This window comes from Dermacentor variabilis, chromosome 3, assembly GCF_050947875.1.
Source record: "Dermacentor variabilis isolate Ectoservices chromosome 3, ASM5094787v1, whole genome shotgun sequence".
In the NCBI taxonomy this organism is placed as follows: domain Eukaryota; kingdom Metazoa; phylum Arthropoda; class Arachnida; order Ixodida; family Ixodidae; genus Dermacentor; species Dermacentor variabilis.
In genome coordinates, this window is record NC_134570.1 from 39,717,754 (window position 1) to 39,740,915 (window position 23,162).

Sequence of the window (23,162 nt, forward strand, 5' to 3'; positions counted from 1 at the left end):
GCTTCAATGAGGAAGAAAGAGCCAATTAAACTTGGCATACACTTAACTTTTCCGGTCAATGAAACCGAAATGCCGATGGACATCAGAAAAGTTTAAAAGAAGCAAGCGTTGGAGTGTGTACTGTCACACCAAAGCACGAGGTTGCGAAAAAAAAAAAAAGTCATGCGCATGCACACCGTTAGCTAGGCACCAGGTCATGTAGCAAAGGTTGGCGTAGAACATTACCAGTAAAGTAATAAAATAATCCCTCATATCAATACAAGAACGCGTTCAATTGTACTGCACAAGTTCCAGGGCGCGCACAGCCTTTTGACTCGTTCATCATTGACTTGACGTCAAAGAGATTTTGGGTCCACCAAAAAGACTGATATATGTATAAGGCTGTTTTTTTCCAAATTAGGTACTGCATCCTTATGAAAAAAAAATTTAAATGAGAGAAAGTCTGTATAAGGACAACAATATGTACATGATAAAAGAATGAACGTTATAAGTGGCTCATACGGTAGCACGTATTGCAAAGGAAAGGCACCATACATTTTGATATTAACTTATGTGACACAGGCAATTAAAGATATAGTAAATGCTCCCATAGCTATGCTAACTCATAACTCCTAAGCCCATATAGAAGAGAAATGAATTAATCGGTATCGTATGCCTTCCAAGCTATCAATCTGAGCCGCCATATAAATATAATCGAGAATCTAATCGAATCCTCTAAACGTCTCTTGCGTATCTCCACTATACTGGCCAGTTATTACTTCGATACGCTTTGAATCCCAACGCGTCTGGAGCGCTTCTTCGCCAAGGCACTTTATTGTAGCGGCTCCTTGCAGGCATTCGGCGAATGACGGGTGTTGCAACCCAGATTTTGGTACGCGTGCACTTTTGAGTTTCTTTTTCTTGCACGCGCGTTTTATGTGTTTTTCACATCGTTAGTCATGCGGCTCACAAGAGGCTTAAAACAAGATGACACGGGCAAATAAACATTATTTTCAACAAGAGTGCGGAAGCATTCCAATTCATCAGCGACTAAGCACACCACACATTTATTTTATTTTTTCGTGATCTACAGATTATGGGACCTATATGACGCAAAAGTCGTTTCAGGCAACAGAATCCACGAACTAGCGCAAATAGTATTAGCAGGGCTTCCTGTCGCGCGGGTGCTGCTGACGAACGGCGAAGTAGACGAAGCGCGCGACATCACGAGCCAATCGGGTTCACGAGCCCACCTGCTGTCTCATCGCTCGTCACCGAGAAAGCACACGTCGACTCTAGGAACCAGCCCCGTCGCTTCTGCACCTGCCATCTACTACGCCGCGTTGTCCGCCATGCATGCCAAGTCTGCATACGGTGCATCGAAGCGGAAACGCCCGGATACCCGCAAACCTTCCGTCTCGTCCAGCTCGGCTTCATCAAAACGAGTAAGCGACGGGCAGTGCTTGTGCTTGGGAAAAATAACCTAGCTACATTTCCTGAAGACTCCTTCGCCCTCTTCGTTTACATGCTTTCGCCTATTTTATACTAAACGCCCTGCCTAAAGTTCGTTGCGTACCGCACTGTATGTAAAGCCGTCGGCACCGCCGAGTAAATAATTCTGTTGATTAGTGGTGACTTAGATCTACAGAGGCGAAAGCCGCTTATTTGCTTTTTTTTTTTGTCTATAGTGGTACCCCTTCTAGGCGTACTTACCGGGGGGGGGGGGGGGCACTTGCTCTCCCACTGTTAGGAGTGAGCGGGCAAAGCATGCTATTTGTCCCCCTCCCTCCCCCCTCCCCCCGGCACATCTGAAAGCGGGCACTTCTGGCTGCATGCACGCTGGAAAGTCCAACCAGATTACAGCTGAAGCTTTCTTTTTTCTTCTTACTTAACAGAGTGGCTCCGTAAGTACTGATTTTCTTTGCTACGCATCGCCTGCCCTTCGGCAGCGAGCATCGTATTTTGTGCCTCCTCGGGACGCGCTATAGCAGATGACGCGCGGGGTTCGACATGCACGTTCTCGCTGCAGAGAAGGTAGGGCGCTAACCTTGCGTCAGCTTGGGCTACTTGCATCATACCCAATTCTTTTGGGACCGCTATATCCGCATCTGATAACACAATCAGATTGCTTTAATATACCTGCGGGCGAGCAGGAGGTCCGGATAAATTATTGTAGTCGGCCGCTCCCAGCTACTGGTGTGTCTTAGTAACGGCATGAAATCGTTGCATTATCAAATACTGGAACTATTTAGCCTCCGTCCAGAGATATCGCCATCACAAATCTAATCAAACCTCTACCAGGTATAACTATTCCATTTCACTGTGTAATCACGACTTATCGTAGACATGCTCGTGATGATGATGAAAACGTTTTATTTAAAGGAAAAGGGGAGGGGACTTAAGAGAAGGGCGGTCGGATTATTGTCCCGAAATTCCGTTGGCTAAGGCCACCACCCTAGCTCTTTCGACGAGGGCTCGCTGGTCCTCGAGGGTCGAGCTGGACAGGGCGTCCTCCCATCCTTCCCACGTTGACTGCTGTATAGTTTCTAAGGCACTATTAGCCTGGCAGGCCCGTACCATATGGTGCAAATCTGCTTTCTGCCCGCAGAATTTACACTCGGCCGAAAAGGATTGTGGCTCGATAGCATGTAGCTTGACTGCGTTATTAAAGGACATGGTTTGTAATCTTCGTAAATGACATTCTTCTGACCGAAGAATGTCATTTACATGCTCGTGAAAATGACCTTGGTCGAACGTGCAGAGCCATTTCAACATTGATAATACACTGACTTAAATTTTTATCCAAGAACTTGTATCACTTCTGAATTTTGTCGATTTTATTTCCAGGCAGTTTCCAAATGAGAGGTACACTATTATTTGTTTCCCTGCAGGAGCAAAATTAAACAGATGTTTCATATTTTGAAGAAATTACGGTCAAGTTTTGTTGACGTGAACAAGCACATGGTGCTCTTTTACGCTTCTTGACTGCAGTCGTTGGCCGCTCCTACGCTACTTGACGGCTTAAACGTGACGACTAAAGGCAGCATGCTAAGTCCTTTGTCACCTTCTTTTTTTTCTTTTCTTGCTTGTGATTAGAAAAGCCGACATTCGTATAGTGGGAAGCCGGTAGCGAAGAAAGCAGACCTCACGGAAAGGGACACCAAGTCGACGACCATGAAGGATGGCGCAGGAATCACTACAGGGACCACATGGGTGAGTCAGGCACATGAAATACCGTAACCAAGTCTGTAATCCCTCCGCGGTATCTGTGAAGGGTCGGGTCTCCCCTACAGCTCACGAAATGGAAATATTGCCGAGATAACTCGACGATGTGCTCCACGTTTGTCGGCGGGATGAAACTTAGAGTAGCGAGAAACTACGAGATACAGGCGGCCTAACTTGACAGCAAGGCCGACACCGGTTATAGTCCAGTTCTAATTGTGATCAAACCGGTGAAAATAAATTACGATGAGTCAAGAGAAATATGATGCGAGCTATTTACTGCCCAAACAAGACAGTGGCTGAGCAACCTGCACACAGAGCCTTATGTTACACTCATTGTTTTTTTTTTCTTCCTTAGCTTATATTGTTGCAGCGAGAGGGCGCTATATAGTATAGACGTATGGAGTTACTGTAGAGATAGCAACCTCGAGATAGGGCTCGCTGGTCCTCGAGGGTTGAGCTGGACAGGGCGTCCTCCCATCCTTCCCACGTTGGCGGTTGTATAGATTCTAAGGCACTATTAGCCTGGCAGGCCCATACCATATGCTACAAATATGCATTCTGCCCGCAGAATTTACACTCGGTCGAAAAGGATTGTGGCTCAATAGCATGTAGCTTGATTGGTTTATTAAATGACATTGTTTGTAATCTTCGCAAATGACATTCTTCTGACAGAAGAATGTGATTCACATGCTCGTGAAAATGACCTTGGTCGAACGTGCAGAGCCATTTCAATATTGATAATACACTGACCTAAACTTTTTTCCAAGAACTTGTATAACTTCTGAATTTTGTCGATTTTATTTCCAGGCAGTTTCCAAATGAGAGGTACACTATTATTTGTTTACCTGCAGGAGCAATATAAACAACAGATATTTAATATTTTGAAGAAGCAATAAGGGTCAAGTTTTGTTGACGTGTACAGAAAATTTTAACTTTGTGGGTTGCTTATGTGCTCTGAAAACAGTTACTGAATACTCTATCTCACAATTTTTATACGTTATACACGGCATTTAGTCGTTTTTCTCCGATATCCTCGGTAAACTATGCGGGGCACGCTGTTTATGTGTGTTCGAACTACGAAGCAATGTTCTGCGTGACGGAGGGATAAATGTTTATCTATAGGTTCATTGCAGCCTTTGTAGAAAGTTACTCATTGATGTGTTCCAGAGTATCATACAGACACTAATCGAAATGTTTCCAAATTGAATCGAGGCGGGGGGGGGGGGGGAGGGAGGAAAGGACACCAAGGTAAATGTTACGGCTCAATAGCATGTGTGTTGATGAATTACAGGCTTTTTAAATATTCCCAACTAGAAGTGCTCTGAAGCATACTTCATGCTCGCAAGATTTCAAACGGTAGTCGTATGCGGGCAATTCTTTAAAGCAGGCGACATGATTACAGGAACTAGGGTGGTTGCTTGGGCTAGTTGGTAATCCATGATCAAAAATAACGTACAGCGCAAAGGACAAGGACAGCGATAGACGACATCGAAAAAAAAAAAACAGCGCTGTGTATGTCGTCTATCGCTGTCCTTGTCCTTTGCGCTGTACGTTATTTTTAATTACAGGAAACTTAAACCTTTATTGCAACTGTTCGAAAGAAACAGCATAGCTGGAAATAGGGCTGTAATTCTCCAAGGTCTCCCACATCTACTGTGCTTATTTTCTCTCGTGAATATTGCAAGTCATTGATGCAGATCGTACTTCGTTGTGTACAACCTCGACTATCACCATCATTATCGTCATCATCGTCAGCCTGGTTACGCCCACTGCAGGGCAAAGGCCTTTCCCATACTTTTCCAAAAACCTCGGTCACGTGCTAATTGGGCCATGTTGTCCCTGAAAACTTCTTAATCTCATCCGCCCACCTAACTTTCTGCCGTCCCCCTGCTGCGCTTCCCTTCCCTTGGAATCCAGTCCGTAACCCTTAATGACCATCGGTTATCTTCCCTCCTCATTACATTTCCTGCCCATAACCATTTCTTTTTTCTTAGATTTCAACTAAGATGTCATTAACTCGCGTTTGTTCCCTCACCAAATCTGCTCTTTTCTTATCCCTTAAGGTTATACCTATCATTCTTCTTTCCATAGCTCGTTGCGTCGTCCTCAATTTAAGTATAACCCTTTTCGTAAGGCTCCAGGTTCCTGCCCCGTATGTGAGTGCTGGTAAGACACAGCTGTTATACACGTTTCTCTTGAGGGATAATGGCAACCTACTGTTCATGATCTGAGAATGCCTGCGAAACGCACCCGCGCCCATTCTTATTCTTCTGATCCGGATCTGCAGTCACTACCTGTCCTAAGTAGATGTATTCCCTTACCACTTCCAGTGCCTCGCTACCTATATATTGTAAACTGTTGTTCTCTTCCGAGACTGTTAAACATTACTCTAGTTTTCCGCAGATTAATTTTTCGACCGACCCTTCAGCATTGCCTCTCCAGGTCAGTGAGCATGCATTGCAATTGATCGCCTGAGGCAATATCATGAGCGAATCGCAAGTTACTGAGGTATTCTCCATTAGCTTCTATCCCCAATTTTATCCCCAACCTCGACTATACTATTACCTAAACTAGCGAAACATCTATGCTGTAGGTATACAAGAACAGCTTTTTGCCTAATTATTATTATTTGTAACAAATGTGCATTTTTTATCTGCGCTGTACTACTGCTACTGGGCGGTATCGTGGACCTCTGCGAGGCACTTATTGCCTTTTTGTCCCTGTATGGTTTTTATATTTTATACCGTTGCAAGAAATAAATGCAAATCCAAACAAACTTTTCGAGCCACCGTGGCTTACCATGTGTGATTGATAAATAGGTATACGTCTGTGAAATATAAACATAACCAACAGAAGCATTTCCAGGCTCTTTTATTTACTATACTTGGAATTAGCCATATATATATATATATATATATATATATATATATATATATATATATATATATATATATATATATATATATATATATAGAGAGAGAGAGAGAGAGAGAGAGAGAGAGAGAAACTGTGACGCGCGTCCGCGTTTTTACGCCCGGCTATGTCCGTGCCTTCAGCGCTCCGTGGCCGGGGCCGCGCATGCGCATCAATACGATGACAGCACGACGGCGGCGGCGCGAACGCGTCTCGGGCGTCCGCGTAATTGCCATCGTGAACAAATGAAACGACCCTCCAAAAAGCCAAGAGACAAGCCGGTCCGAGTAGACGGTCAGACCCTGAGCTTTGCCCAGTCTTAAGAGCAACCACAGCGACGTTCGTGCTGCCGGCGTCTGAGCGAGATCGTTGCCTCGCGATTAGCGTGCCGAAGCCTGATAGCGAACCTGGGGTCCGTATCGCGGCCCGTATTCGCAAAGCTTTTTCATTCGAAGTGCTCTTTGCTATTGGGCATGCCAGCCTTCGCCGATACGTCCAGCATCAGAATTGGATGAAATTTGCTGTTATAGCGCGGGAGAGGCTTGCGAAAAACGGGCCCCGAATCGCGTTCCTCCAGTTTTGCTTCTTCCGCTCGCTAAGCGGTGTGTTGCGACGCTGCTGTCAACAGTGGAAAGCATCAGTGCAAGGTCCTCTTACTGCGCGCATACCATTAGGATCAGGCTGGTATGAATGCATTAAGTGCTCATAGAGCAGAGTTTGCTTTGGTGCAAAGTTTGTTTAGGATTCTTTTGTCAGTTTTCTTTTAGTTCCTTAATGATGTTCCGTGCGTGCAATGAGACTACCTTTGTCAATGCACCTTCAGCTGGAATCCTTGACAGGCAGACAGGCAGAATCCATGACAGAGCACAAGAGTCACCGTAGTGAAGCACATGGTGCCTTTTTACGCTTCTTGGCTGCAGTCGTTGGCCGATCCTACGCTACTTGACGGCTTAAACGTGACGACTAAAGGCAGCATGCTAAGTCCTTTGTCACCTTCTTTTTCCTTTTCTTGTTTGTGATTAGAAAAGCCAATATTCGTACACTGCAAAGCCAGTAGCGCAGAAAGCAGAACTCACGGAAAGGGACACCAAGTCGACGAACATGAAGGATGGCGTAGGAACCACTACAAGGACCGTAGGGGTGAGTCAGGCACATGAAATACCGTAACGAAGTCTGCGATGCCTCCGCGGCATCTGTGAAGGGTCGGGTCTCCTCTAAGCTCACGAAATGGAAATATCGTCGAGCATACTCGACCATGTGCTCCACGCTTGTCGGGGGCATGAAACTTAGAGTAGCGAGAAACTACGAGATACAGGCGCCTAAACAGACAGCAAAGCCGACACCGGTTATAGTCCAGTTCTAATTGTGATCAAACCGGTAAATATAAAGTACGATGTGTCAAGTGAAACATGATTCGGGCTATTTACTGCCCAAACAAGATAGCGACTGCGCAGCCTGCACGCAGTCTTATGTTACATTCGTTTTTTTCTTCCTTACCTTATATTGTTGCAACGAGAGGGCGCCATGTAGTAGAGACGTTTGGAGTTACTGTATAGCTAGCTACTTTTGGCAGCATTTAAGGTAACTCTAGAGACATATCCTTGAAAAACGTGGACACAGTATGGAAGAAGAGGTAAAAAAGTTGCCAACTAAGTACAGGCTATTTGAAACTCTAAAACGAGACAACCAGTACCAGGAGTCATCAAAATGAATGTCGGAGAAACAGAGAGCAATCAGATGCAAAGAATGGAAGCAAAAACACAATGGAGATTTACAAGACTGAGAAGAAAGAAATTAGAAGGGAAAATCTGCACGATAACACAAAGGGCAGTGCCTTGCTATTTGAGGCTCGAGCTGAGCTGTTTGCCTAGGGACAATACCATACAGGAGCAAATGTTCGCAACAAGATGAGGCATATGTGTATACTGCAGCAAAAATAGGGAGACCACTCAGCACATCCTAATGGAATGCGAAGGGGTTGATCCAGTGAATGCGAAGCAGTTGATCCAGTGAGGCCCGCAAGTAATGTATTCCTCGCAGAAGCGCTTGCGCTTTAAGCGGACGGAAACATCAACCGGTCGGCAGTCGAGATAAGGAAGATACGCCAGAGTATTTGGGGGTAAAAACAGGGAAGAGATTAATAGGACAGGATTAGTTACTGGCATAGGTAGCGGCACAAGGTACAGAGAGAAGATTTCAGGAAGAGAAAATAGATCAAGGAGATGTATAGAAAACTAATATTAGAATGAAAAGCATGTATAGCATACCTGATAACTCAAGCAGGCTAGGTGATTACTTTCGCCGCCACCTTTCGAAGTGAATTTGAATAATAATAATAATAATAATAATAATAATAATAATAATAATAATAATAATAATAATAATAATAATAATAATAATAATAATAATAACCTCCTCCTTACACCTTCCAGAGGCGCATGTATTGAAAACGCATGGGAGCATTAATGGTAGGCAGTCGAGAAAAACAATAGACTTTTAATGAATTGGCTGGAAATAAGAAAAAAAAAAACAGCGAAGACACAAATTATAACCAGAGTCATTACAGTCATATAGGTAACGTTACAATACAGAAATGGAGGATTTAATAAGAAGACGAAGTATAAAGCAGAGACAGGCGAAATCCTAGAGTACTATAGGTGCCTGTAAAACCTGATTGCCCCAAGCAGGCTGCCGTGTTTGTTGCCGCCCCGTTTCTAAGGGGATGCCAGTACAAATCATCATTATACATTTAAGGACGAGACAGAGGAATAGCCGGAAATCTTCAAATGCTTTTTGTAATACTGCAAAACACATCGAGAGTAAGCATAATCAAAAAGCAAAATCTTTTGCGGAAACGTTTTCGGCAAACGGGGGGAAACACAAAGCAAGAAACTGGAAGTGGGCTTCACCGCGAGCCATCTGCGTCTTTGTTTTTAAATTGTAAAGACAGATCTCGCCATAAGTGAACCATATCTGTACAGTCACCCGCAAAAGATTACGAGGCGCGGGATTTGCGAAAGAGCCAAATTTCCGCGAAGCCTGTGCACGTAGCCTCTAAATAACAGCTTTGATCCGTAAGCAGTTCTTGCGAACTATACTGTGATCCATAAAATTAGAAGCGCTACACTTTAACAGAGCAGAAATCCACATTTGTCGTGAAACCCGTGCCCCGTAAACTTTTGCGCGTGACTGTACAGTTAACTTGCTTCGCGCCACGCCTGTAACTCCACTGCAACCGGAACTCTGGCATCGTTCTGTCTTCTTACTGTGCTTTCGAAAGAAAGCGAGTCACGTGACAAACTTCCCCTCCCTTGACCTACGTTCATGTTCTAATTTAAACCGATGACTTTTGGTGCCTGTCGTTCGGTGTTGGCCCAAGACATTTAGTCAGAACGTTCGTACTCTATACCGAAACATGGCAAGAAAAAATTTTTTTTTTGGTATGTCACCTGTGACAACAGTCGTCCACAAAGAGTTTAGTTCCAAATGATTTACTTTACTTCCCCTCTAAGTTGTCGTCTTCGCAGTCAAGGTACACTGACTTTAATGCTGCCCATGACTTGACCACACCATATAAGCAATGCAGACCCAATGCGCCTAGCTAGAGGCAAGACGTAGGCAACCTATCGTGCTTTAGAGCACGAACGGCCTAGCTGTGGAGCTGTCTGCTGCGGTAAAGCTGGGAAGCTAAGACATTTGTGACGCGTTGATTTATCCCTGCACATTTGAACTCGTGTCACATTAGTGGGCACTCTCGCTAACAATCCAGCCCGATCAAGATAGAATTTCTCGACCACGATTAGCTAAGGTGCGCGAACTTGGACGTAGGAGCCAATCGTAATAGAAGATATCGATCCCGGTCGTGCTCTTTTGCGATCGAAAGTACCCGTGCAACACAAGTATTAACAGCACATTTCGTAAGGTGCGATGAGGAGCAAGCCAGTTAGAAAGCCACGAATAAAATAATTGGAGAGACATTTTATGATAATTCACAACCCTCATAACTGTTAAAGCCACAGCACGGTATTTGAGAATCCGGGGAGCTAGGAGAAATATCTTCCGGTGGCGACTATTCATACGTGGAGCGTAAAAGTAGCAGAGAACCCAAACAGAACACTTTCTATACTCTGTAGTAGATGACACTCTTTACTGCAATAAAATTCATTTATGCAACTTACGCCTTGCAGATGACATTGTCCTGTCCAGCAACGCTGGGGATGAATTGCAACAATTAATTGAGGACCTTAACCGATAAAGAGTAAGACTAGGGTTAAAGATTAACATGCAGAACACAAAGGCAATATTCAATAGCCTGACGAAAGAACAAGAATTTGTGATTGGCAGTCAACCTCTTCAATCCGTGCAAGGGTAGGTTTATCTAGGGCGCTTACCCACAGGGGACCCTGATCATGAAATGCAAACCTACAGAAGAATAAAAATAGGTTCGCAGGCATTAGTGAATCTTGACTGGAAGCTTGCCGCTGTCGTTGACAAGAAAATTGTACAATTATTGCATTCTAGCGGTGCTAACATACGGGAGATCGCTGGAAGAAGACTTCGTCTTGCAGCGGACATAAAAACTACACTGAGGATAATGACAATAATAATGGTTAATCTTTTTAACGGGAAACACGGTTCCGAAATGCGAAAAAGAAAGGAAAAGGCAAAGGAAAAAAATGTGTTTAATGACACCGGTTGACGCCCTGTATCAAAACGGATGCTTGTAAGATGAATCCATACATCTTACAAGGTGTATGAATTTTTGTTTTTGTTTTTTTTTTTCACTACAAAGAAATGAAAATTGGGGACATGTGCACAATATATCGAAGTGCAATACCTTGTAGACGTCCAACTTGTGCATATTTTTCATACTTCCTTAAATCGCCGTTTAGCTGCTATTTGACTCATAATAGATTTCAATAGAGTTCAAAAAAACAAAAAAACGGTGTACATGCGAAGAACATACGAAACGACGGTTTCACATTCTTTGAAAGCACCGTTATTTTTTCATGCTTGTTTTGAGATATTGATTATTAGTTTACAAGATAATTACGGTACTTCTCTTGCTTCAGGTATGCGTTTTTTCAGCCTTCGAGATGTACCGAAAACATACGAAACGACGCTCTGATTTTAATGATTCTATGAGAGCTATAATATTTTGCATGGTTGTGTTGAGAGCCTTGTTTTTAATTCACGTAATTTTTATGCTGTTCATGACTTTTTTTCTGTCTTTAGGGAAGCAGTAGGAACTGGATCGATTCTTTCCCGGATCCGAAAGCAAATGCGGTAAGAAGTGATCACCCAATCAAGCGACACCACGCCAAATATTTAGGAAACCAAGGAAATCGCTAGAGGTTCAGCAGGTCCAGTCAGGTATTACACCTTACAGAACGCATGCTGGGTTACTAGAGATGTGGATCGCGGCAACAACGCCGGTGGCGGCATCTATTGACACTCGGTGCAATCACAGCGCGTCATAAACCTTATCGTGCGACCCACTGCTCTCGTCAGAAGGAAATTTATAAATAAGAAAGCACTGTACGTCAACGATTACGCCATTTCCGGGGCTTTACGCAAGCGGAATGTGGTGGCCCATCGCACTAATACTGACTTAATGTGTCCACTCTGGTGAAATATTGCGCCACAAGATGGCGCCGTTCACGTCTACGTCACCGGTATCCAGGTGTTACGTAAAGGGTAAGGCGTAGGGTACGGACAAGCTAAATCCCACTAATTTTGTCAGCGATCGAGTCTGCAGTTAAGATTTGTGTGCAGCATCTCGAAACGATTGCGTAAGATTGTGGCCTCACGTAGCCTGGGGACCCAGTGAGGAAGGGTGGATAGGACTTGGGCAGTGGCTCGGGAGGTGATTTACTGATATGAGGCGCGGGACAAAGAGCATAAGCCTGACCGATATGCGGCGTACGACAAAGAGCAAAGGCGGAGCGATGTGATTGGGAAATTCCCAGGTGTACACACCATAGACGGATATAGCTGACGCGAGGCACGTGTAATCGGCCTGCGTAGTTGGCACAAAATAGGCTGATGTCGATGACGACGGGTACTGCACAGCCAGCGCATACCAGACAATACATCGAGTACACCACGTTCAGCGCGCGTGCACAGCACCGTGATGAAAGTCCCAGTCCTCGCTCTTTCTTGCGCTACTTGGGATCAAGGGGATCAAGAGGAATGCCGAGGACAATGACAGAACGGATTTTCCTGCGCACATTTGCAAGAGTGAGAGCCGGGGTGCATCTGCTCTATCTCACTCCTATTTTGAATATATCTATAGTCAGATGTAAAAATGCACGCCAAACGCAAAAGAAAAACACACAAATAGGTTTCGCAATGTCCCCAATCAACGAACATAATATCGCTGTACATATATATATATATATATATATATATATATATATATATATATATATATATATATATATATATATATATATATATATATATATATATATATACAGGGTGTCTAGGAACAGATGACGCAGAAAAGGAGAACGAGAAAAGACGGAAGCAAAGTTGCAGTCATTTTGCAGGCATTGGCATGGAATCGGTGTCCGGCACCCGTATTTAGCTTTGAAAATAATTGATGCTGCCGCACCATCTTTTCTCAAACCCCTAACTTCAATGGAATCCTTTTGGTGTCTTAAATTTCGATCTCGAGCTGCCACTCTGTTTCTCGTGATACCAGTACAACACGCTTCTTACGACAGTTTCCCTTTAGCCGGCTATGAACTGCTACTACCAGCATATGCCTTGCGGCAGTGGCGCCATACAGTGAAATCAGTGGTAAAATCGGTGTGTCCGATTAGCTCTCGGGAACTCGTTTTGCTTAGGTGCAGGTCGCCAATTTATGCTACACTACCCACTTTAAAGATAAGTTACCTTCTGTATTTAGTCAAAATATTGTAGTTATCTCTCAGAAAACAAAATGACCGCCCAAGCACCCCGTACACATGGTTGGCCAGCGAAACTGAAACGTGCGGCCCCGGTGTTTATCACTGGGTTAATCCCGACTGCTCATTAAACGACGGCTCGGTAGACTGCCGGATCATCGGTACTCTGCTGCTCCTTGCGCTCGGCTGCACGAGCCTGTTATGTGCCCTAGCTGCAGCATCCGCTCGGCATATACGAGCTTGTCCTTTGTTCAGCTCGCGGCGTTGCTGATCGAAAGCTGCCTGCTCATAAGGAGTACGTACGACCCGTGGCCTACGCATTTTGAAGCCGGGCAGAAACTGCTGCGCACGAGCTCGGCAGTGACGGAGTGCAAATACGTCACTACTGGCGCAGCTAATCGAACACCACCTAGATAACACAAGGCCTTCTCCCTCAGGTCCATGACGTCATGTTGCCTAGACAGAATGCCATAGAATCTAAGCGGGATGCTCCTGAGAAAGCAACAGTAATTTTGACGCCACTGCTTTCATCACACCAGCCGTGCCAACGGGCCACGTAGCGTGACGTCCGGGATCAGAGTAAACAGGCTTTGCGCTATCTAGGTGATGTTAGCTAATCGCGCGGCTATCCTTCTCTTTTTTTTTCTCGCGCATGCGCATGGGGTTGCACCGGAGGAGTTCTCAGCGTACAGACGACGGACAGACGGTCGAATCGGCTTGCCATATACAGCTCCGCTGTAAAAACAATGCGCGTGAAATAATCGATGCCTCATGCAGTACATGAAAGACAAGTTTCCGATAATTGGCGTCCAATTTGAGCAGCAATAAGTGCTGGTATGCCAACTGTTCAAACAACGAGGGCAACATGGTAAATTAAAACTCTTCTAAGTTCCTGGAACCTCCCCCTCCCTCTTTTTTTCCCTTTTCCGAAATAGAGAACACACCGAAATGAGTGCAATGTCTCTCAATGAAAATATTCTCGACGACGATTTTGTAAAAAAACTAACATTAACGAAAGCATTGCTTAATGTTTAAACTTTGCCATGTCACCCGTAAACGTAAGCGGTTTCAGTGGCACCGACGCTGTCACCAATGTTGTGCCTATTGCACTTTAGGCTCAACCACAAGGATCAAGTGTCCATTGGTTTTCTCGCGTATAGGCGCCGCCAGGCGTCATCCGGCGTCAGGCGACGTCGACAGGCTTTCATGCTTTGCTAGCCACTTCTGGCGTTGGCGCTGTGCGATCTGGCATGAGCTGCCTCGTCGCGGACGAGTCGCTGACGACGCCGGCAGACACTGCTTGAGGCCGTCGCCGATGATCCGGCGGAACTTATCCGTTGCGGTTATCCGTTGCGGTTAGTCCTTAAAGTTTGACGTAAGCGAAAGCTGCGCGAAGGCAGCAACGCAGCGGTGACGGTACCAGTGGGAAGCGTTACGTCATGATCGTTGACAGCCGAATGGCTGCCGTCATGTCACTGAGGGTGGCGTATATATTCGACTATATATTCGTATATATTCAACTAAGTGTATATATTCAACTAAGTGCCGCACCTCCAACTTGGCCGCCCAAAATTTGAATAAAAAAAAGTTTTTAATGACGAATTCGCAGATCGATGGCTGCTTGTGTTCACGCTCATGGATTTTGAGCGCATAGCGTCTGTGGTCTTCGGACATCGTTGTGAAAAGCTTAGACGTCACAGCCGAATCTAAGGCGATGGAGGGCATTGAGGGCAATTGTATCGATGAGTGTGCTAACGAACCGACTCTGAGCAGCGGTGACAGGCACCGGCTACGTGGCGTGCTTGCATGAACAAATATGTGCATTATGAAAACAAAAGCGTTCACTCCTTTTCACACACTGAAACCAAGGGCTCATATATATATATATATATATATATATATATATATATATATATATATATATATATATATATATATATATATATATAATCTATTATAAAAAGGCAGAGAGGCCGGCCTGAGCTAACTTGCTTTAGCCTGCTGCTCTGCACAGGAGAGGGGGAAAGGGGACATAAAGGGGCAAACAGTGGAAAAACTTTAAAAGATAGAGGAATACCAGACAGTTGGCCACAAAGTAGAATGAATTTCATTTATAAAGATAAGGAGGAGAAAGATAGAATTCACTTGAAGGGACCGTTGCCAATCACAAGGGTAATATACACGCTAGGAATGCAGGCAATCAAATTAAAGCTGCAAGCATGAACAGAGAATAATGGCGTTTTGGGAGAACTTCAGGATGGCTTCAGAATAAGTAGACGTTTGGATGATAGCCTATTTGCTTTTCCTCAGTGTATTGAAATATCAAGGGTAGAAAGCAGACCGTTATACTGGCCTTCTTAGACATTAGAGGAGTGATCGACAAGTAGACCGCAACAACTTGTATGATCTTCTGGAAGGGGAAGGCTTAAGTGACGATTGTGTACAGCTTTTGAGAGAGACTTACCTAGAAAATACCGTTTGCGTTGAATGGGAAGGGATGAGGAGCGAGGAGAAAGTTGATATCAACAAGGGACTGAGGCAGGGGTGCCCTTTATCCCCACTGCTGTTTATGATGTACCACATGTTGAGGATGGAGAGGGCGCTAGAAGGAAGAAATATCGGGTTTAATCTCATGCAGACAGGCGGGTGCAGTAGTAGAGCAGCAGCTTCCGGGTTTATTTTATGCGGACGACACTGTGCTGCTAGCTAACAGACAAAATGATTTAGAACGTCTGGCTAATATGTGTGGACCAGAAGGCAAGGATTTAGGTTTGCAATTTAGGGTTAGAAAATCAGGTGTTATGGTATTCAATGAAAACCATGAACATACAGGGGCAATACAAAGCCAGGAAATACCTCGGGTATGAGAATATAAATACCTTGGTATAAAGATAACCGAAGGCAATAGATATATGGATACAGAGGAAAAAACAATAACAGCAAAGAGGAAAAGAAATGCAGCCATAATGAAGCACACAGTGCTATGGGGATACAATAGATTAGAGGTGCTCCTGGGTATGTGGAAAGGTGTAATGGTTCCAGGGCTTACTATTGGAAATGCGGTTGTTTGCTCGAATAAAGAACACAATCACGACTCGATGGGAACCAAAGATCAGTGGGTCGCCTCGCACTGGGTGCTCACGGGAAGACTACAAATGGAGCTGCGCAGGGTGATATTGGCTGGACTAGTTCTTTAAGTGACGGGAACTCACAGTAAAATTGGTTATGAAGCATGACTGAGGAATGTGAAAGAAAGTAAATGGGCTGCGAGAGTGTTGAGGTATCTGTACAGCAAAACATTGATTCACAGTGGAGGAAAAGAACTAGAAAGCTTACCAGCAAGTATGCGGCCTGTAGGGTGTCCAACACAACAACAATGAACGTCAAACGGAAAGTCAAAGAGGCTGAAATGATCTGCTGTGTTCACCAGTGTCACCATGGGTGGTGACAATGGAAAAAAAAAGCCTGCCATGAGTAACTACTTAGGAGGAAAAATGAAATCAGGAAATAAACAATTTATGCTAACTCAAAGGGAAGCGCACTGCTTTTCAAAGCGAAATCAGAATGCCTTAGAACACGCACCTATAAAGCGAGATATAAGAAGGAAGAAGAAGCACGTGCTTGCTGCGGTAAAGCTAGGGAAACGATGGAGCATGTCTTATTAGAATGTGAAGACATCTGCCCAGCGGTCGATTTAGGCACAACTGACCTGCTTGAAGCCCTTGGATTCAGTGATACCAGGGGAAAAGTAAACATGCCCGCAATACAGATTAGTAACAGGCGACTGGAAGACTGGTGGAAGAAAAGTAAGGAAACGACAAAAAACTGGGACGTACAAAGGCAAAGTTCGCAATAGAAGGTCAGAAAATTTAGCTGTGGACGTTCATAGTGGTTCTTTCTTTTTTTCTTTTTTTTTCTTTGTCAACATAGGTAGAACATTAGGCAGTATATAACAAGAGCTTGGTGGCGCAACCCACCGCCCCGTTCGAAAGGGGACGCTCGAGCGTCCCCTTTGCTATTGGTGGGCAGTGGATCACAGCTTGGATGGCTGGATGTTATGATCATAACATCCACCCATCCAAGGTGTGATCAGGGATGATGATGACATAGAAAGAGGGATGCGTAATGGTGAAAGCAAGTTCAACTTTCTGATGATAAACTTCGAGGAATCTCAACCGTGAAGCCCCTGTTAGGTTCCGTATCTAGTCTGTAGTCACTAGTTTAAGTGAACTTAAAGATTAATGCGCTAGAACGAAGCTGGTGTGTGGGCCTCCCCTCCGGGATCAGCACAAGCGCCAAACAAAAGCTTTATAAGATGTAAAGAGCTGCGATAAGCTGCGCTAGCACGACGAGCACCTGCAGGGCACTTTTAGCAACCAGATTCTCGAAAGCAGCGAGAATCACGCGCATTGACTCTACCAGGTGCTTCAGCATTTTCTGTACGCTCTCCTCCTCATTGTGTCCATCTCCTTGTTTGCCCGTAGTGTCACCGGTTTCATTGTCGCTATCATTCTTGGCTTCATGGCGCAGAAGATCACTAGGGCCCGCTGGCCTGGCCGGGGACCTAGAGCGCAGTAAAGGCCATTCCGTGTCTGTATCAGCCGGTGGAAGTGAATGTTTGGCGCGTGCTCTCATCGACCTTGAATTAGCAGCAGGCGCCGTTACCGTCCTCCATGCATGCAAAGGCAGCGGTGGTCGTGGCGCCTGTGCCCCGCTATGCACTTCTTCTGAAATGGCTTCGTGATGCTTGTTTCGCGAGCGTTTGTCCCTTTGGCGAACAGATTGAGAAGTCTCTTTACACTATGATTCGTCTCCTGCCATTTTTCGAAGACTAAGAACTTGTTTCATCTTCGGGCATTCCTTCGAAGTCGCTTCGTGAGAGCCAGTACAGTTGGGACATTTAAATGGAGACGCATCACTGTCAGTGGTCTTATGATCTCCGCCGCAACGAGAGCAGGTGGCTTTACTTCTACAAACAGCACTCACGTGTCCTATCTTGAGACATTTTCGGAACAGGCCTCGAAACGAATGCTCGTACACGGTGTATTAAGTAGCCCACTTTGACAGACGCTGGCAATCTCGAAAAATCAAATATTAACTTGATACATAAGGAATGCTCCAAGCGGCTAATCTCAAGAATGCGCACCGATGATCTCAAAGGCTCTTGAAGTCCGCACGCTTGATTTCAAGACCCACGTCGAAAATCACTGCAGTCGTTGTCTCCTTCACGTAAGTAATAAAGGAGCTGATGGTGATTGCGCTTAACTATAGAATGGTCTTTTAACTTCTCCAGTATTGCGGAATTTTTCACATCTATTGTCAGGATGTTCTTGCGAGCGTTGATCCTGATCTCGTTGATTTGCCCAGGGCCATATTTTCAAAATATTCGGTTAGAAACAGCCTGCTGAGGGAGTTCATGGTGTGTGACGGCGAGAGCCGCACAAACGTAAAAAAAATTGCGTAACAGCGAGAGGCCCAGAGCACCAGTGAATTCTGGGCACTTCTTTCTCTTCCCAAGGGCACATAGAAAACATAGAAACGTACGGCCAGAAAAAAGTTCGCAATGTCTCATCCCAATGTAAGGGACGCACCTCATCAACGTAGCAGGTGAAAAAAAAAAACGCGGATCTTACACAAGTATATACGGCATTTGGCTCGCATGTTAGCGGCAACATTGCCTATTTATCACGCACGTTTTCTGATCTATTGAAAACGTGTCAGTGCCTCGTTTGAAAAATTTCCCTTTAGCAGCACAGTTTTTTTTTACCAAACTGACTCTACTCCTCCGGTACTGCGTCTCGTGCTGACATTCCCGCGGCTCATTTTTCAAACTTGCCGCTGCGGCTCAGCAAGAGGACGCGGGCCAATATAGGCGGAATACCGGAACGCTCGTTTACCATGTATTCCGTACGCATTAACGAACATCAGGTGGCAGAAATTAATCCAAAGGCTACACCCGCCCCCCCCCCACCCCCACACCTCTAATGGCGTCATTCAAAACTTACTGTCCTGTTTCAGGACGTTATAATATATATATATATATATATATATATATATATATATATATATATATATATATATATATATATATATTTATTTATTTATTTATTAGCTAGCAAAAATACGATCGCATTTCGTTTTTTTCATTCTTTCTCTTCTAGGCTGACCCTTCGACCGGTGGTCGACACTCAAAAGCCAAGAAGATAGCCAGCATTGCGGTAGCACTGCTCTTCATCTGCGTAGTCCTGTTGACGATCGGCAAATGGGCCCTATCTGATGCCTCGCTAACGTTCTGCGACACGCCAGATTGCCTGAGACACGTCATTGAGCTCAAGGAGGCCATGGACACTAACGTCGACCCCTGTGACGACTTCTACAAGTTCACGTGCGGCTCCTGGAAGCCAAAACAGAAAGAGCAGTCCATGATTGCTCGAGTCTTCGACGAGTCGACCAACCGCGCAATTAGCGAAATGGAGGGCTTGAGAGAGAAGACAATTGTGCCCAAAGCAGTGGACTATTTCAAGAGCTGCATCCAGCGACGCGATTTCACGTCCGACGATCTGCGAGCCTATTTCAACTTCAAGGAGCAAATCGGTTTCTTGTGGCCGGAGAAGAATCAACCAGCCATCGAAGCACTGCTGCCACTGCTAAACCTCACTATCAACTGGAACATCAACTTGCTCTTCCGCGTGCGCGCCTTGCCCGCATACAAGCGGAGGCCGCAGACACTGTACATTAGGCGCGGCTTATTGAGCACCAGGTGGTTGGATCCCACGTGGACACCCGCCACGTTTGCCGAAGTCGTCAGACAGCACTGCGCCCTACTCAGGATCGAACCACCGCCTGCCTCAAGCATCCAGGAACTGAAGATCACCGTGGAGGACATCATAGACGCCGCGGTCAAAGTACCGCCGGACGCCACGAGCGACACGCAATTCACGCTTAGAGAGATCGAGGTGCTGATGCCCAAAAGGACGGACGAGTGGCTCAGCAACGTGAACAAACTGCACAGTCCCCAGTTCACGTGGACGCTGGACAGCCATGTGGCTCTCGAAGACGACACGATATTGCAGAATATATACGCCCTGCTAAACAAGTACAAGGAAAAGAAGCAGACGCTCATGGAAGGCTTTTCATTGGTTTTCCTTCGAATGTCCCTGTGGTTGGTCGCAGGGAAAACAGAGTTGCGCTATGGGCCCGATCCCGAAGTGGGCCGCAAGATATGGAAGCGGATCTGCCTCAGATACACGACTAGCCACTTCGGCCTGCTCGTCGCGGCCAAGCACATTTACGCGCGCTACAGCAGCAGTGTGCGCAGCGAGCTCAAACTTTTCCACCAGAGCATTCAAGCCGCGATGAAGCAGCAGCTGGAAGACGCCTACTGGATCGAAGCATCCGTCAAGAGTAGGGCGGTCATCAAGATCGAAGAGCTGACGCTGAACGCGATGCCAGAGGAGAACTTCTTCTCCGAAGTCAACTTGGCCGGCCTGTACCGGGACTTCCCCAAGATCGGTGCGTCGTTCATAAATAACTACATCGCGGTCGCAGCCGCCTACCGGCGCGTCATCGGCCACGACAGCTTTATCAGCGTCTACTCCAAGCAGCTCGGGGCCGGCGCGCCCAGCCGATACAACTATTATTACAACATCGCCTACATGGCACTGGGCGCCATGGAGCCTCCCATACTCTACTTGAACGGCACCGGGGCCATGATTTACGGCAGCTTCGGCACGCTCATCGCCGGGTGCATGGTGCGCTCGTTCGACAAGCGCGGTGTCCTCGTCAACGACCAGGGTAAAAATGAGAAGTGGTGGGACTCCCCAGCCTACACACAACGAATCAGCTGCGACTTGTTGTCCGGAAGCAAGTATCATGGCGGGGGAACTGGCCAGAGTTCGACAGCGAAGCCGATTAACGGCCGCGACCCGCGCGAGGTTCGCTTCTCGTCCTTGTTCCCAATGGCACTGGGACTGACCGTGTCGTTCATGGCGCACCGCGGGGCTATGGCCAAAAAAGGCAGGTACGTCCAGCAGCGCCTGCGCGGCTTTGAAGACTACACAGACGACCAGCTCTTCTTCATGACCTACTGCCTCATGACGTGCAAGACAAACAGCAGCGGGGAGGTGTGCAACGTACCGATGCGACAGACGCAGGCGTTCGCCGACGCGTACCAGTGCCCCTCCGAATCGCCGATGAACCCGAGTAAGAAGTGTACATTCTTCTAGTAACTGCAAGACCCAAGTTTATATTTATTCATTTATCTATTTGCTTAGCTGCGTTATTATTGTTCGTTTTTTTAACGTAGTTTTTACGGCAGTTGTCTCGATTGACAGACGTTGCGCTCACCCCGCAATATTGTTCTCAATATTTCCCCTATGACTCCGCGCGCGCAGTTTTTCTTTTCTTTTTTTCTGAATCCAAGCGTAGGTGTCATACAGGCTGTCTTTGATGTCGAGCATGGACTGGAAAATCGCGTGTTTGCCTTAATGCGACAGCCTGCTTAGCAGACTTAGCATATAGCTACAGCTTTGCTGCAACGAATTCCAGGCGCTTTTGGAAGCTGATGTGCATTTGCAGTCGGCGCTGTAGTGACTGATCGCATCGCATACCATCTTTAACAGCGAACAGCGAGAATGACCGCCGGACGAGGCGACACACGAGGCTGTCTCGATTTCGAGTGCCTGCATGCGCCTTATGCACTTCCTGCCTGTGAAAACATCTAAAAATAACGCGGCACCAGCGCCGAGAAGTGGTCGTCAGCACCTGTGGATTGTGTGTGATATGATGTTACGCAATTTAGAGGCTCGCCAATATGCTGGACAGTGATGTTCTTGAAAGGGATTCTGAACCATTTTTCATCGAAGTGCAGAAATGCCTTCGATGTTGACATGAATGATTTTAACATTCTTTGCCGCCAAATGTATTTCAAAGTCTAACATCGCCATGGCACACAGTTCAAACTTGGTTTTCGATGTTCGCAAAGGCACTTTCGAATGTGGCACCTACAAAGGGTCATACTCGAAGGCTGTCTTTCAGCTTACGATGTCTCATCCCTTTTGCTGTGCTACAGTGTACTAGCTACGCGCGGCTATTCTCGAATCGAGTAACACGAGTAGCTGATTTCCTTTCGCATTTAAGACCACGACGACGACGACGACGACGACGACGACGACGACGACGACGACGATGATGATGGTGATGATGATGATGATGATGCCTTATTTAATGGCACAAATCCACTGTGGGGCGTAGGCCGCGAACCAGGTGGTAATATGATAAAAATGGAGGAGGAAATAAATGAATAATCGAAGATGAGAAACCGATAGCAAATGAAATAAATTAGCCTAAAATGAGGTAGTCGGTCTCTGAAAGACAGGAATAGTAATATGCACCTAATATTAGGAATACTTAAAGGGTGTAGATGTAAAGATTGAATAAGTTAGGTGCTGAATAATATCAATAATTACTGTGAATTCGTGTTCTTGCTATTCGAATTTTCCAAATAATATTTTAAGGAGAAATAAATAAAAGTAAATGGGAACTATTACTACTGACATTTTTATGTATCAAAGAAGTAATTGCAGATGGCGTGGCAAACCTTCCTGTGGCTGCAACCTAAAACTGTTGCTCCAAGTGAGAGTTGAACAGTACTGCATAAAAACAGTCCTACACTACGCAGTGGAATTTCCAGTGCTTTCGTTGAATAGAAAATAGCCGGCACGACTGTAAAAAAATTCATGAGCCATCCCACTCTGTGAAGGTGGATGACCCGAGAAGCTCTTTAGCACACGACTCAGATGTGACATTGAATTTCAAACAAAGGTACGAACATATTCGTTGTCCTGAGGGGGTCACTGTGATGATAGGTACGCACATACATTGTCGCATCACCTCTGTTGTTTATTAAATGAGTCCTTCACATAAGACAGTGAATGGCTCATGCCATCTTAAACAATGGTTCACGCCACCGTAACAAGAAAATAAATTTAACGCGGCCTCCCCATTACGACAGAAGGGAAAAGAAATTCTACGCTGGATCGATGACCGGAAACTGAGCTGGCTGCGGAAGAAGACGACGACGACGAACGCGCGAACATATACAGGCGTGTGTGTATATGCATCAGCGCGTTCGAG

At 45.6% G+C, this 23,162-nt stretch overlaps 1 protein-coding gene across 2 annotated transcripts; it reads left to right on the top strand.

Annotated features, from left to right (window-relative positions):
- Nucleotides 1–1,251: 1,251 nt before the first annotated feature.
- Nucleotides 1,252–22,006, top strand: LOC142575447 (neprilysin-11-like). 2 transcript variants are annotated; one of them, XM_075684826.1, is made up of 4 exons: nt 1,252–1,424; nt 3,076–3,192; nt 11,353–11,403; nt 19,190–22,006. In XM_075684826.1, exons 1-4 carry the CDS (start codon nt 1,332–1,334, stop codon nt 21,251–21,253), a joined length of 2,325 nt encoding a protein of 774 aa, XP_075540941.1. In that variant the 5' UTR covers nt 1,252–1,331; the 3' UTR covers nt 21,254–22,006. The 2 variants fall into 2 exon arrangements, with proteins under 2 accessions (XP_075540941.1, XP_075540942.1); XM_075684827.1 differs by lacking the exons at nt 1,252–1,424; nt 3,076–3,192 and adding an exon at nt 7,146–7,257.
- Nucleotides 22,007–23,162: the final 1,156 nt, after the last annotated feature.

Bases quoted from the DNA above. Each gene is read 5' to 3' on its own strand.
- LOC142575447 (XM_075684826.1), top strand. From the start codon at position 1,332: ATGCATGCCAAGTCTGCATACGGTGCATCGAAGCGGAAACGCCCGGAT. The intron at 1,425-3,075 runs GTAAGCGACGGG...GCTTGTGATTAG, and splicing joins GCTCGGCTTCATCAAAACGA to AAAAGCCGACATTCGTATAG. The intron at 11,404-19,189 runs GTAAGAAGTGAT...TTTCTCTTCTAG, and splicing joins CGGATCCGAAAGCAAATGCG to GCTGACCCTTCGACCGGTGG.